This window comes from Aythya marila, assembly GCF_965140915.1.
Source record: "Aythya marila genome assembly, chromosome: 22".
Classification (NCBI taxonomy): domain Eukaryota; kingdom Metazoa; phylum Chordata; class Aves; order Anseriformes; family Anatidae; genus Aythya; species Aythya marila.
In genome coordinates this window covers 1,403,903-1,419,129 of record NC_139063.1, presented here as the reverse complement: position 1 = coordinate 1,419,129, position 15,227 = coordinate 1,403,903, and the positions used below count along the sequence as shown (strand labels likewise).

Here is a 15,227-nt window from a genome sequence, read left to right as displayed (position 1 = left end):
GGGCCAGGAGCTGCTTCCCTGCCTCCCTGTGAGGGGTGTGCGTGGCTAAATGCAAGCTGCAGCAATCAGAGGTCCCCGAATTACTCCAAAAATCAGGCTCCCTCTTCCTTTTAAATTAGAAGGAAAGCTGCAGCTTTTGGGGAGGGCTGCTGTGGCCCTGCAGGGACCTGCCTTGAGTCCTTCCACTTCACCCCATCTACCTAAAGCAGCTTTTTTCCAGCTCAGCAAATCCATCTGGTGGGTAGAAACCCCCCTGGGTGGTGCTTCCCCAGCTGTGAAGGGGTCTGGGTGCTCAAACCAGGGCTTTTCCCCCTTTGGCCGCTGCTTTCAGCTGGGTTTGGAGGAGGCTGGAGCAGCTTCACCCCAGGGTGCTGGCTCTGGGAGGAGAACTGGGTGAGCCTGAAGCCAAAATGCACGGTGAGCCCCGCACCTTCACACCTCTGGAGCTGCACCTACAGGCTTGGGAGCAGCTTTTGGAGCCCAGGAGATGATTTTTTTTGACGACCCCCAGTGCAAGACCCAGCCTGTTTCTGCTCTGAAGGATGCGACAAACTCAGCGGCTGATGCTTGGATGCCCACAGATCCCACCCACCTCCTCGCTCCGTCTCGGGCACGACCCCTGGGGGGCTCAGCAGCCCCCTCCCAGCCTCCTGCAGCCCCCCCGGAGGGGTGGCTCCGAGCCCCATCCCCACCGGGCAGAGCCGCGGCCGGGGCGTTGCGCAGGCAGGCGGCTCCCTCTGGCGGCTCGGGGCCGGCCGGTGCCTCTCCGCTGGAGCCCCCCCGAGCCCGGTGTCCCCCCCCCAGGGGCTCGGTCACCTCGGGGGGAAGCTCCCCGGGACCGTCCCGAAGCGATTTGGGGAGCCCGAGGGGGGACCGGTGCTTGGCACCCCGCACGCAGCGGTCGGGGGTCGTTTGGGGCTGGGGGCTCCGCGGTTGCTTGGTTTCCCCAGCAGCCCGTTTTCCAGCTCCCAGTTCCACCCCAGTATCCGATCTGGTCGTTACTGGGTGAATATTTACGAGGGCTCTGAGGGAGAGGCAGATTCGGAGCGCGTTTTGGATGGAAGCGGGGTCTGGCCCCCGGTTGAAATGCAGCTGCCTCAATTTCCTGATTAAATTCCAGCTTGCGAATAAAACATTTGCAATTCCCTTCCAATTAGGGAAAAAAAAAAAAAAGTTCCCTTAAAGTTAGCTGATTGCAAGCTGCTGCCTCGCCACTGAACCTGCAAAGGGCCCAGGGAAGGGAGCACGGGGCATTGTTGTGGGGACAGGCAGGAGCCATATGGGAAACACCCTGCTTGTAGGGCCGGGTGTGTGTGGGGATGGAGAGCACCTGGCGCTGGCTCTGCCTGGGTTTGGAGCTGCCAAAATCCCAAATCAGCCCCCCCAGGGGACGTGCACCCAGGTGTGGATGAGCCGTGGCCCCGTTTGCCCGTGGTGCTGGGATGATGCCCCCACGGGACTGCGGCACCCGGGGGTTTGTTCCCTTGCCAAGCCGAACGTGCTCTGCTAATCAATAAATTGATTTTGGTTTATCCTGCGAAGCGAAACCCCGTGGCTCCCGCTGCTTTCATCCTTCCTGCTGTCGATGGCAATAACGAGGGAGCCACCCGGGGATCTGGGGAGAGCTGCGGGCTCCTCCTGAGCTGTTAGGGGGATCGATGCCCTCCTCGGTGCTGCTAATAGCGGGCTGGGGAAGGGCTCGGTGCTGTTTGGGGGTGTCCGACCCGTTTCTGGTGGCTTTGCTCAGCCCCATGGAGCTGCTGATCATGAGAGATCAAGGGGGACAAATCGCCGTGCACATTTGCAGAGGTGCAAGAAGGGGAAAAAGGAGCAGTCCTTAAGAAACTGTTGGAGAGGCTGAAATTGCCCCCAGGGGAGGGAAAAAGCAATGGAGATGCCCAAGGAAGAGCCTTGAGGAGAGAGAAAAGCAAGCCTCGCACCACGTCCCCCCCCCACACACACACACCCAGCACAGACTTGTTTTGATTCAAGGAAATCAACGCATTGTCTCAGTTCATTAACAATCCATCTCGGTTTTATTGTCCAGTTCTTAAAAAGTTGGCGATTTTTCTATTCATAGTTATAAAATAATCCTATTTTACACAGATTTACAGCTGCCTGAGCCCGGCAGTGGACAAGGCTGGCTCTGGCACATCTTAAATAGTCAAACCACAATTTCTGCTTTTTAATTAAAAAAAAAATAAAATAAAAAGGAAGACAAGGGGAATCAGCACCAACCCCTCCCCTCCAGCCCCAAACAGGACATACCAGAGCGAGAGGGTTTGTATAAAAGTCGATTTATTTCTTTGGGATGGGCACAGGGAGGGGCAGAGGGGCCGGGGGCGAGCCCCAGCACCAAGGACGGGCACGGGGGCGATGTCCCTTTGTTCCTCACCCCGACCCCAGCTGCTGCGGGGGGGGATCTACCCCCAACCGGGGATCCCCCCGACCCTACACCCTCCCTCCTACGGGCTCCCCACTTTGTGCAGCCCTCGGGGCCGGGATGGCGCGGAGGTGGCTTCCTAGGGGGTTGCAGTTTTCGGTCCCTGGGTCCCCTCAATACAGGGGTCCCTTGACAGCCCCCGGCTCCGTCAGGCGTGCCGAGGCGTAGGCAGAGGCTCCGAGGCAGGCAGCCGGCTCGCAAAAACCCGGTAACCCCGTGGGGCCGGGTAAACCCGGGCGGCCAGCATCTCCTGGGGCTCCTGGGGGGCCCCGCTCCCCGTCCTTGCCATCCAGAGCGTGGCCGGGGATGCCAGGGAGACCTGCGAGGGGAGCGTGGCCGTGAGGTGGGGGGGCTCAGCTCCAGCTCCCGGCACCTTTGGTGTGCAGCAGGGCATGGGATGTGCTGCCCCCACAGCTGGCAATGCCATAGGGCAGGATTTTTGGGATGAATCTTCCCAGGTTTGCAGGGCCAAAAATGCCTGGTTTTATCCATTGCATAGGGCTGGGGGTGCCCCGTGCGCCCCCAGGGGCTTACCTGGGATCCCTGGGGGTCCCGGCATCCCTGGGTGTCCGCGGCCGATGTCTCCCCGCTCACCTTTCTCTCCACGCTTTCCTGTGGGGGGAAGAAAAAAAAAAAAAAAAAAGAGGGAAGGGAAGGCTGGAGCTGCAGCAGGAAGCATGGGGATGCTGGAGGGGGTCTATGGGGTGGGGGGGCTCAGTATGGGTTCGTGGGGAAATAGGGGAGTGGGAGGCAGGGTGAGCCCCCAGGGAGGTTTCTGTGCCCTATTGCTGCTGAGGGCTGCGCAGCGTGGGGTGGGCACGGCTTTGTTTTGGGGATGCAAAGGGGAAAATACAGCTATGACCCCTGCCAGAATTGGGGTGGGGAGGGGAAAACGCATCCTGCACCCAGCTGAGAGCTTCCACATCACTGAAAACCCCACCCCAAATAACTCAGCAGGTGGGTGAGCCTGCCCCTTTTGGATTATTTCAGAACCTCCTCTGCTTTTTTACCCCGACAGAGACCCCCCCCCCCTGCCCACACCACCCTTTTGCTCACCCCCCGCCACCCACCACCTACCTTTGGGGCCGATGTTGCCGATCTGCCCGGCGGCCCCCAGGATGCCGGGGACACCTCGAGGTCCCATGGGGCCGTGTGGGCCCTGCTCCCCAGGTGGACCCGGGGGTCCTGGTGGTCCGGGGGGGCCCATGGCACCGGCTCCCCCCAGGGCAGCTCTCTTGGCGCTCACGGCCACCTCGGCCAGCTGCTCTGTAGGGCAGAGAGGGGTCGGTGTGGGATGGGACGTGGTGTGGGGTCCTGCTAATGGGGTGTGCGTGCACCGGGTGCCCTTTGCCCCCCCCCCTCACCTTGCAGCATCTTCAGCACCACGTCGACGATGTGCTGGTCCCCGGCGTCCCGGCCCTACAGGCAGCGAGAGGAGGGGTGAACCATGAGGGGGCATCACACCAGAGCCAGCCCTGTCCTGCTCCCCCAGCCCAAAGCACCTCCGTGCACCCTCATCCCCTTCCCGACCCCTTTTTTCCCCGTTCAGCCCCCATAGAGGTGCTCCAGCCTCGTGCCAAGCCGGCCCTACAACCTGCTCGCCACCTTCGAGCTGCAGGAAGCTAAAATTGGGCTTATAGGGGAAAAATTCTGTTCTGGGAAACAAGGGAAAAGGCTGCAAAAGTGCGCCTTGGACCTAAATCTGCTGATTTTATGTACAGGGGGGGGAAAAAAAGAGCTGAGCTGTTCTGTTCTGGAAAGGGGGGCTCCCGAGTCCAGCTCAGCGAGCTGCAGAGTGGGGCTTATTCTGAAATAATCAGCTCAGCTCCAGCTGTCTGCAGGAAGCAGTCAATAAGGCAAGGTCAGAAAATGACCAAAACACCACCGACGTCCCCAAATCACCTCCTGGGTGGGCGCAGGAGGTGCGGGGTGGCCGTGGGCTTTTTGGGGTGTGTTTTTTTTTTTTTTTTGGGGTACTCACCGCTACGCCCCGCTGGCCGGGCATCCCCGGCACGCCGCGCTCCCCGACGAGTCCTCGGGGGCCAGGAGGACCCGGGTAGCCCCGCACACCCGGTGCGCCCGCGTCCCCCGAGGGGCCGGGGAAGCCGAGCTCGCCCTGGACACCTTGCTGCGAGGGGATGGAGAGGGTCAGGGGTGCTGAGCTGGGCGTGCGTGGGGTTAAGGGTCACCGCCGGGTCCACGGAGGACGGTGGGCTCGGGGTGAGGGTCCCTTGGGGATGCTCAGCAGCGGGGTGCGGGGCTCTGCTCGCCCCCCAGCAGCCGCTCACTCACCTGCCCCTTTGGTCCCGGCTCCCCCGATTCACCCTGGGGACAGAGGATGCAAGATTATGGGGAAGCAGCACGCATTTAGGCAGTGCTCTGTGGGGGGGGCACAAGCACAGCCCCCCAAGAGCTGACCCCGCACCCCCCCCAAGGGTCGCTCCTGCCCCCTACCTTCTCGCCCTTCACCCCCGCGAGGCCGTGAACGCCGGGGTCACCCTAAAGCAAAGACGACAAAGCTGTGAGACCCCCACCAGCACTGAATCCGCCCCCCCCTCCTGCTGCTCCTCCACGCCGGGGGATACTCACGATGCCACCTTTGGGGCCGGTTTTCCCTGGGGAGCCCTGGAGGAAGGAGAAAAGGGGGTGAGCTGAGGGGTGGGTGCGCCCCACGAGCACCAAGTGGCTGCTAAAAGCCCCCCCCCCCGGCCCCAAATCCCTGCCCTGCAGGGAGCCCTGGAGCTGTCACCTTGTCTCCTTTGACTCCTGGCAAGCCTTGGGGTCCTGGGATTCCTGGTGGCCCCTGCTCACCCTTGGGCCCCTGGAAATTGAGGTAAGAGAAGGAAAAAAAAAAGGGAAATGAATGGCACAAACCCTGGGGAGCGTCCTCTGCCCCCAGCTGAGCATCAGCTCCACCACCCCAACCCGACCCAAACCCCACTGCTGTGGGGTCACAGGGCAGGACGGGGGGAGGACAAAGCCCCCTCTCCACCCTCGTGAGCCAGGGGGGTTCTGCAGGGAAGGGGCTCCGTCCCCATAAGAACAAAGCTCACTTCGGGGCCGTTTCCCACCCTATAAAAACCCCCAAAAGGGGCCAAGCGCTCACCCCGCCGGCTGCCCCGCTCGGGCAGGGCAGGGAGGAAATTCCTGCCCCCCCCAGGGGGCTGCTAATCCCAGCACTATTCCCCCTGCTGGGTAATCCCCCACCCCGCTGCGATCAAAGCTGTGGCTCCAGCCTTGCCCCCCCCTATAACCATGTCCCCCCCCATGTGCTCACCGCTCTGCCCTGCTCCCCGGGGGCACCCACGAGGCCACGCTCACCCCGGTCACCCTACAAAGAGAATAAGGTCAGGGGCAGTGCCCGGCACAACCGCAGCCCCCCCCCCCAAGTGCCCCCCACTCACCTTTGGCCCGGGGACACCCTGCGGTCCCTGCTCACCCCGGGGTCCGGGCTCACCCTAAAGAGGAAAAACACCCAGATTAGGGGCATTGGTGCTGTTGGGTGCTGCTGGCGGGTGCCATCGTGAACCCTTCATCCTTGGCAGGGGGGTGCACGGCCCCCTCCTGGTGCCCCCCCAGCGTCGGAGGGGCGGCTGCCGGCTGCAGAGGGTGGCCACGGAGGGGTTGGAGCCAGGGCTGGGGTCCCAGGGGGGGTGCGATGGGGGTGCTGAGATGCATCCCGTGGGCTGCAGAGGGGTTTGTGAGAGCAAAAAAAAAAAGGGGAAAACACGGCCCCGTGCTGCTGGGGGGGGTCATTTGGGGTCTCTACTCACCAGCTGCCCCGGGGCGCCCGTGATGCCTGGCTGGCCCCGAGCACCCACTTCGCCCTGAGGACAGACAGAGGTGCTCAGTGAGGGGTCCCTGTCCCCCCCCCAAGGGATGCAGGAGGGGAGAGGGATGCAGGAGGGGGACACGGGAGGGGAGAGGGATGCAGGAGGGGGACACGGGAGGGGGACGAGGCTGTGGGCTCAGCCCCACACCCACCTTATCTCCCGGGCCACCTTTGCTTCCCGGCTGGCCAGGCAAACCCTGCGGAAACACGGCAGGATCAGACCCCACGCACCCCATCCTTAGGGGGTGAGGTCCCCGTAGGGTGCTGGCCCCGCACCCAGCACCCCCCAACCCCCTTTTTTGGGGGGGTTTTCCCTACTCACAGCCTGTCCCCGGTGTCCTGGAGGCCCTGGGCGGCCGGGTTGTCCTGCGCTGCCCTGCGGGGAGGAAGAGGATGTCACCACCACGGCACCACGGTGGGACACGGGGAGCCCCGTCCCCGATCCCACAAGGGCCAGGAACCCAAGCCGCCCGCCGTTCCCAGTATTTCCAGTGGTTATATACTGGGAGGAGGAGGAGCAGCGGGTGCTGGTTCCCCCCGCAGCCCCCCGCAGCCCCTCACCTTCACGCCGGGGATGCCCGGGGTCCCGTCCTTGCCATCGATGCCCGGGAGACCCTGCAAAAAAAGGGGACGGGGGGGCTCGGTCTGACACCCCCAAAGGGCCGGGAAAGGAAGGGAAGGAGCCCAGCAGCCCTGTGTGCCCCCTCCGAGCTGGGGTGCGAGGACACGAGGTGGCCCCGAGGGGACAGGGGGGGACACCGAGAGGCTGCTCCTGGCTCGGGGCGCTGCCAAAGGTACTCACGTTCTCCCCCTTGGGGCCGATGTCTCCTTGGGGTCCCCTGATCCCACGGCCACCCTACAGTGGGAGAGAGCAGGGGGGGGGGGATTGATGGGCACGGAGAGGGAGGGGGTGCCCGGAGAGCCCCCTCTCCGCACCAGGGAGTGGTGCCAAGGGGGGGAAAAGGGGACATTTGGGTTGCCCGTGGGCTACCTACCAGCTCTCCCTTCTCGCCCGGCTCCCCTGGAGGTCCTCTGGGGCCTTCCCTGCCCTACAGGGGGGATAATAGGGCTGAGCAGGGGGGCACGGTGCCACCCAGCCACCCGCAGCCGGGGCGAAGCGAGGGGGCACTCACCGGCCGCCCGGCCGCGCCGATGGTCCCCACCATCCCCTTGTAGCCAGCAGGACCCTGCAAAGAGAGCACGGAGGGGGGATTCCTCCCAGCCCAGCTCCGACCCCATTAACGGCACCTCCAGAGGCCGAACAGCCGTGCTGGGGGTGCTCCTGGCGAGCAGCCCCCAGCCCCTGCCCTGCCTCCCCCCCCCCGGCGCTTACCGTCTTGCCCTTGGGTCCTGCCATCCCCGGGTAGCCCCTCTGGCCCTGTGGTCCCTGGGGGGGGGAAAAAAATAAATCCGGGCTCAGCTGGAAGCTGCCCAGGTACCAGACAGCAGCACCTCGAGGGGGGGGCACAATTAAAGCAGAATCTGATGAGGGAAATTGGCCACTTTTGCCAAACTCGAGGCGTTTTCGCCCTAATTCCACCGGAGCCCAGCAGGCTCCTTTCCAGCTGTCGCTCCAATCACAGCAGCGGCCCCAAAACGGGGCTGCCCCCCCAAAAAAAAAAAAAAAAAAAAAAGCTCAGGGCTTCAAAGCAGGTTTGCCCTTTGCTGCAGCGGGGAGGGGGGGTCGGGGGGCTCAGCCCGGTAATTGCTCTGCATCTTCAAAGAGCTCCGCGGGGATCCCGGCTTAATCCCCGCGTCCCCGCAGCGAGCTGGGCACCGCAGCCCCATTTGGGTTGGGGTGGGCTGGGGGGGGGCTCAGAGGGAACGGGGGATTTGTCCCAGGTCATCCAGTCAGCTTTTGGGATCCCCCAGGGGTGGCAGCTCCATCGCTGGGAGGATGGGGGTGAGGGGATGGTGGCTGTGCCCCGGTTCCAGGGGTTGGTGTAGGGTCACACCGACACCACGTGCCCCGAGTTTGGGGGCACAAACCGGTCCCCCCCCAGCCCCTACACAGCCCCGAGCACCCCAGAAGAGCAGCAAAGAGAAATAAATACGGTACTGGAGGGCCTGGGATGCCTTGCTCTCCGGAGACGCCGACGTCACCCTTGGGACCCTGGGGAAGGGATGGGGAGAAGAGGGGTGAGAGGCAGGGTGACACGTCCTGGGGGGCTGGAACCCCTCCCTTGGGGCCTGGAAGGGGATGGGGTGGGATGGGGATGGGATGGGGATGGGATGGGATTGAAGTGGGAATGGGATTGGGATGGAAATGGGGATGGGATGGGAATGGGAATGGGTAAAATGGGGATGGGATTGAAATGGGGATGGGGATGGGATGGGGATGGGGATGGGATTGAAATGGGGATGGGATGGGGATGGGGATGGGATTGAAATGGGGATGGGGATGGGATGGGGATGGGGATGGGATTGAAATGGGGATGGGGATGGGATGGAGCCAGGTTCCCCGGGGCGCACAGAGCCCCATCCTCCATGGGAAGATCACCCCCCACCCTCCTCCTCCTCCTCCCAGCCTTCATCTCCCTCCTCTCCTACCTTCTCCCCCACCTTCCTCATTTCCCTCCCCACCTCCCTCACCCCCAGCTCCCCAAATCACCCACTCCAGTCCCTACTGGGATGCTGGGCACTGGCTCAGCCCCACTCACCTGCCTGCCCTGCTGGCCGGGCTCTCCCAGGGCACCGGGACGACCTCTGTGTCCCTAAAGGCGAGGAGGAGGAGGAGGAGGAGGAGGAGGAGGAGGAGGAGGAGGAAGAGGTGAGCTCCCTGGAGCCACCCTGCCCACCACGTCCCCCCCCCAGCAGCAATGCCCCCGGGGCTCAGCACCCCACGGCCGGCTCCGTGCGTGCGCATCGCTTCAGGGCCAGTCCCTGGCTGCACCCCACTGGCTCCAGGGCTTCCTCACCTTCAGTCCCTGCAGTCCTTGGGGGCCCTTGGGACCCGGCGGGCAGTTGGTCGGGCACTGAAAAAAAAAAAGAAAGAAAGAAAAAAAAGAAAAAAAAAAGAAAAAGCACACGTTGGGCTGGGGAGGAGCCGTGCGCAGGCGCTGCTGTCCAAAGGACGAGCTGACGTGTGTAAAGTCAAGGCTGGGAGATGCAAAAACCCACCGCCCCCAGCATCGCTGCATTTTGGGCCCCTGCTCCCCCCCCCAGGCACCAAATTCCTGATGAATTTTGGGCCCGTGCAGCGGATGCTCTCCCAGCTGCCCTTAAGCCGTGAAAGCCTGCTGAAGGGGGCAAGGTGGTGGCAGCTCTCACCAAGAAATCAGCGCTGCCCTCCAGTCCTTGGATGTGTCCCGGGGGGCCCTGCGGGGAAGGAAGGAGACCGTCAGCACCCATGGGAGCAGATATCGGGGGGGTAAATGTGGCACCCAGGAGGGAGGTTGGTGCCCGTGGAGCTGCAGCACAGGCTGGATACTCACGGGTTTCCCTGGGGGGCCTGGGGGACCCCGCGGGCCGTCGGGTCCTGGGTCACCCTAGGAAAGAACCCCGAGGAGAGGGGATTTATTTAGGACTGGGTGGGCAGCAGGAACTGCCAGAGCTGGCACGGAGAGGGGAGACGAAGTGCCAGGGACCCCGGCTGTCACACTGGGAACGGGGGCACCCCTGGCTGTGAACTGGGGGGCTGATGGTGCAGGGGGACCTGGCTGCGGGTGCTGAGCCCGTTCCGGCTGTAGGGGATGCTCACGCACATTATGGGGTCTCCCACGTTTGCCCCAGGTGCCCCCAAAGTGCTGAGATGGGTTTAGGGAGGGCTCCTGCCCTGCGCTCCCTTCCAGCCCCCTCACCTTGGGTCCCAGCGCTCCGATCTCCCCGGGGAGTCCAACCTGGCCTGGAAGCCCCTTAAGGAGAAGAGAGACATTCAGCGTGTATGATGGGGAGCCCCAAAACCCCCATTTGGCAGTGCTGAGGTCTGTGCTCTGGCAGCACCCCCCCAAACCGGGGGCCTGGCCGACCGCCCCGACCCAAGCACAGCACTTACGGGCGGTCCTGGCAGCGAGGGGCCCTGCAACAAGAAGAGACACGGTGAGCCCAAATCTGCTGCCCCCCCCCAAACCCGACAGCATCCCTGCTCCGTGCGGGGTGCATTGGGGGGGTCAGGGTTTTGTCCCCGCTCTGTTCCAGCCCCGTTTGTGGGTGCTGGAGGCAGGAGCGGGCGCATCACGCGCGGTGCCCGGGGGACACGCGGATACTCACGGGGAGCCCCGGTGGCCCTGGGAGTCCGGGCTGGCCCTGCCAGGACAGAAAGGGAAGATGTGAGGGGTCTGGCCCACCCTGCCAAGCCCTGCTGCTGCTGTGACAACTCCTAAATCCCCCCCCCAGCATCCCGTCCCCGTGCCCTAGTGCTGCCCCGTTCCATCGCCCCGGTCCTGCACCCGCGCGTCCCCTCCATGGTGCTGGGATGGCCCCAACCTGGTCGGGGCCCCGCTCGCTGCAGGAGGGGGCAAATGGGGGACCTGGGGTGATGCTCCCCACCCTTACCTTCAGTCCTGGCCCCCCCATGGGTCCTGGCTCCCCTTTTGCTCCCGTGAGACCCTGCAAGAGGAGAGAGAGAGCAGGAGGTCACTGCCAGTGCGCCCGCCCCGAGTCCTTCTCCAGCATCCCGTGTTTTTCTGGGGTTGTTCCCATGGCGGGGGGCTGAGGGTGGGGATTTCTCTTTGCCACTCGGCCATGAACACGTCCCAAAACAAATTGGGGCTGCTGCCTGTGACGAAGCCGGGTGGCACAGGGGAGCTGGGGCAGCACCACCGCAGGCAGCACCACCACAGTTACCCTGGGGCAATAACGCGTGCCTGCGGTGACGTTGCCATCCTTATTTATTTCTGAGGAATAAATAAACCCCAAAAGGTTTACAAATTGACATCGAGAGACCCTAAAGAGTTTGGGTTTCCCACTGGTAAGCAGGTGGAGGTCTGATGCTGGCAGACGTGGATGTGCTCACTGGGGAGGGGGGCACCAAACCCATCGCGCACCCCCCGTACCCCACTGCAGGGCCGGGGCTCCAGCCCCTCTCCCCGGCTGTGGCAGCCCCCGTTCTGCAGGGAAGGGGACAACGGGGATGTGGGGGTGCCACCGGGGGGGCTCCTGCTGAGCTGTGAGATTTGTGGATGGAAGAAACGAGCCCGAGACGGGCGCTGCGGTTGAGGAGGAGGAAACGTGTCCCGGAGCCTCTCCGTGCATCCTGAGGAAAGGGTGCCAGGGCTTTACGCTGCACGAGGCTTCTCCACATGGTGTTTTAGGGGAGCCAGCACCGACCCTGGCCAGCAGATCGCCCCCAGCACCCCCATCCTGCAGCCCCCCCCCACCCCCCCCATGGGACCCCAGGCGCTTGTGGTGGTGCCGTGGGACGAGGGCTGGGTACTCACGTCGATGCCCGGCTTCCCTGGGGGCCCATCGGGACCGGGGGCTCCGGGCTCCCCCTTGGCACCCTGGAGAAGAAAAAGGCCACGGTGTGAATTAGAAAAGGCTCCTCCAGGAGGGGAGAGACAACCGGAGGGCTGGGGGGGGGACACGGGTACTCACCGGAGAGCCGGGGGCTCCGGGAGAGCCTTTGTCACCCTGGGGAAAAGGAGGAAGGTTGCCAATGGGGTCTGTCACCCTACAGAGCTGGGCCCCGCAGAGGGGGGTGCTCGGGACCGGCTCTGCGCCTCCCAAACCCGGTGCAAGGCTCCCGGGGCCAGGATGGGGATGGAGGTGAGAAAAGAGAGGGCTTTGGTGCGGTTGTAGGGTATAAATAGCACTAAAAAAAACACCACCCGGGGCCGGGGTGGAGCTCGGGGAGGGAGAAAGGGCCCTGGGAGGCTCACAGATCTCCCCTCTGTTCAGGCTCCCACCCCACAACCCCGGGGACACTCCAGGACCCTCGGCCCCTTGCCACAGCCCTCGGGCACCCAGCCTGGGGGTCCTGCTGCCCCTAATCCCCCTCCTCACCAGGCAGGACCCATCCCTGGAGCCAGACAGGGCAGTTCCAAGCACCATGGACCAAAAGATCCCCAAAAAAAAGCATTTCAGGCCCTATTTCCCCAGGAGGCTCCAGCCTGCTGTCCCCAAGCTGTCCCCAGGTGCCAGCTCCCGCTGCCACCAGCGCTGCCCAGAGCCACGGGGATGCTCCGGGGAGGGTCCGGGGGGGCCCCACAGCCCAGCCCTGGAGCAGAGCAGAGCAGGAACCCGTCGGCACCGCAGCCCCTGCCTCGGCCGAGCCTCTGCCCCGACACAAAGTCCCCTTTGTGCCGCAGTCCCGTCCCCCCCCCGCCACCCGCACTCACGTCAATGCCATCCGCTCCCGGCACTCCTGGCGGACCGGGGGGACCTCGCGGGCCGGGCTCTCCTGGTGGCCCTCGCTACGGGGAAAAGGGAGGGGGAGAAGGGTCAGGAAGGAGAAGACAGACCCCTGGAGATGTTTCGGGTCAGGGGCTGCGTGGGGTAAAGGTTTTGCCACCAGCTTGCACCGGGGACGCTTCGCCGGAGGGAAAAGCGAGCACCCCCGTGGCACCCGCACCCCTGTCACCACCTGGGCCATGTCGGTGCCAGCCTGTGCCCAAAGCAAAAAGCAGAGATGAAGACATTTGGGGAATGGGGAAATCCCCCCGAAAAGGGGTTTTAGGTGCCCGAAGCCCGGCGTGAAAGGGGAACGCTGAGCTCCCAGCACCGGGGCTGGCTGGCTGCCCGGCGATCGGTGAGCGCGCTCGCGGTGTCGCGGCGCAACAAAAGCCCCATTCAGCCCGTGCCGAGGGAGCCCCCGAGCAGCCCGGCCTCCAGCTTTGAGGTTTTCAGGGCAGCAGCTCCGCAAAGAAAGCTCTGTGACCCCAACGGGGAGCGGGTTTTGGTGGCGGAGCCCGAGCCCGTGGTGTTCCTGGAGAGGATAAACGGGAGCCGGGTCTGGCACACAGCGGGGCTGCCGCAGCCCTCGAGGTTCATTTATTTTAAAAGATTGTGCGGGGATGGGACGTCCAGCTGGTTTTTTTTTCACAAAATCGAGGGCTCCCTGGCTTCGCCGTGGAATTAAATCCTGAATTTGGGGCCGGGAGGGAGAGCGAGCCCCCGGTGAATGGCACCTTTGTGCGCCCCGAACCGTTTCCAAAAGCTCCCCCGTCCCAAAAGCTCCCCCGTCCCATCCCAGCTGCTGCCCGGAGCTCCCCGGGCACAGGAGGCAGGCAGAATTTCCCCAAATTCTTCCCAAAAGGCAGGGAGAATTTTTCCCAAAGCTTCCCCTCCCGATTTCCAAATGGGACTGGGGGGGGGCCCCGAAGGCTCCCCTCCACTCCGTGCCCCAAAAGGGACCCGCACAGCACCCGCTCCGAGGGGCGCGACCCCATCACATCTCCCCAATTTTTTATCCTCCTGCCTCTGGGTGAGTTTGCCCCCCACACACACCCAGGACCCCCACCCTCAGCACCCCTCTCCCCTCAGACAACCCCCGCGGAGCCCTTCAGTGGGGCTGAGCCCCCCCCCCGGAGCCCCCTCAGCCTGGCTCCGCAGCGCGTCCCGGCAAAGCAGAAGCGAACCCCAAAATTTGGGATGCTGGGGGGGGGAAAAAAAACCCTCCTATCCCCAGGGGATGTCCTAGAGGGTCCCGAACACGTCCCCAAATCTGAGCGGTGCCACCCAGCCCCGTCCCCATCCCGGAGAGCTGGGGGGGGGCTTTGGGCACGGGGGTCAATTTTGGGGGTCCCAATTGGGGCGCACAGGCGGCTCCCAAGGGTGCACCCGGGGGGGCACGGGGATGGTCCCCTGGCACCCCCCACACCCCAATACAGCCTGGGGGGGGTTCAGGGGAAGGGGGGGGGACACAACTCACGAGCTGGGCCAGGCAGAGGCAGGCGTGGAGGAGCAGGGAGAGCCCAAAGCTGCGGCCGGCCATGGTGGGGGGGCGGCCGGCACCGAGCGGTGGGGGCTTCGGTGGGGGCTTCGGGGAGCTGAGTGCGGCTGCTGGAGGGCTCGGAGGGACGGGGAGGAGGAGGAGGAGGAGGAGGAGGAGGAAGAAGAGGAGGAGGAGGAGGAGGAGGAGGGAGGGGGTTATTAATATGCAGCCCCCCCCCGCAGGTGAGCGCGCTGCTATTTGGGGCTGCGCAGGGTGGCACAAAGGGGGCTTTGATGCACGCCAGGGGCTGGGAGGTTTTTTTGGGGGGGACGAGGGAGGGGGACAGAGGGGGGCTGATGTGACTGCCCCCCCCCCTTTGCCATGTGAGCCCCCCCCCGTGCATCACCGGTCCCCAGTAAGCCCCCAGTATGGTGCTGGGAGGGGACTGGGCAGTGGGAACCCCTTGGGTACATGGGGGGGGGGTCCCATCCCCCTGCCAGCCACCCCCCCCCCCGCTTTGCCATCCCCAGGAGGCTCGGGGATGATTCATCTCTGCCAGATCGCCTTCCTCCCCCTCCTCCTCCTCCTCCTCCTCCTCCTGATTCACCAGCGGGGTGCTCGGGCCCACCCCCCCCCCAAGGGCACCCTGGAAGCCCTGCGCCACCCCAAGACCCCCCCCCCCCAAATTACTGCACGGCGCCATTCCGGCACCCCCTGCGCCCCCAGCCCCCCCGATCCCCCCCAGCCAACCCCCCCCAAGTCCCTTTGAACCCCCAAGACCCCCCCGATCCCCCAGCCAAACAGCCCCCCCCACCACCACCCCTGCACCCCTCCAAGCCCCCCCAGCCCCCCCCAGGCCCCCAGCCCCCCCATCCAACCCCCCCAACCCCCCCAAGCCCCCCTGATCCCCCAACCAACCCCCCCCCAGCCCCCCCCAGGCCCCCAGCCCCCCCATCCAACCCCCCCAGCCCCCCCAAGCCCCCCTGATCCCCCAACCAACCCCCCCCAAGCCCCCCCCAGGCCCCCAGCCCCCCCATCCAACCCCCCCAGCCCCCCCAAGCCCCCCCAGCTCCCCCCAAACCAAACCCCCCCACCCCCCTGCACCCCCCCACCCCCAGCCAAACGCCTCCCTGACCCCC

General features: G+C 64.7%; 1 protein-coding gene across 1 annotated transcript; it reads right to left on the bottom strand.

Annotated features, from left to right (window-relative positions):
* Window positions 1-2,457: 2,457 nt before the first annotated feature.
* On the bottom strand, window positions 2,458-14,220 carry COL9A2 (collagen type IX alpha 2 chain). The gene is made up of 32 exons (XM_082777480.1): window positions 14,086-14,220; window positions 12,554-12,628; window positions 11,811-11,846; window positions 11,654-11,716; window positions 10,770-10,823; window positions 10,485-10,520; window positions 10,270-10,293; window positions 10,076-10,129; window positions 9,710-9,763; window positions 9,546-9,593; window positions 9,194-9,250; window positions 8,936-8,989; window positions 8,335-8,388; window positions 7,609-7,662; window positions 7,409-7,462; window positions 7,271-7,324; window positions 7,078-7,131; window positions 6,837-6,890; window positions 6,598-6,651; window positions 6,428-6,472; window positions 6,217-6,270; window positions 5,848-5,901; window positions 5,721-5,774; window positions 5,193-5,264; window positions 5,033-5,068; window positions 4,898-4,942; window positions 4,736-4,768; window positions 4,425-4,571; window positions 3,808-3,862; window positions 3,521-3,709; window positions 2,978-3,055; window positions 2,458-2,762 (listed from the first exon to the last, which is right to left on the bottom strand). Exons 1-32 carry the CDS (start codon window positions 14,146-14,148, stop codon window positions 2,557-2,559), a joined length of 2,064 nt encoding a protein of 687 aa, XP_082633606.1. The 5' UTR covers window positions 14,149-14,220; the 3' UTR covers window positions 2,458-2,556.
* Window positions 14,221-15,227: the final 1,007 nt, after the last annotated feature.

Bases quoted from the DNA above. Each gene is read 5' to 3' on its own strand.
- COL9A2 (XM_082777480.1), bottom strand. From the start codon at position 14,148: ATGGCCGGCCGCAGCTTTGGGCTCTCCCTGCTCCTCCACGCCTGCCTC. The intron at 7,463-7,608 runs GTAAGCGCCGGG...CTCTCTTTGCAG, and splicing joins CAGGACCCAAGGGCAAGACG to GGTCCTGCTGGCTACAAGGG. The intron at 4,769-4,897 runs GTAGGGGGCAGG...CTCTGTCCCCAG, and splicing joins CGGGGGTGAAGGGCGAGAAG to GGTGAATCGGGGGAGCCGGG.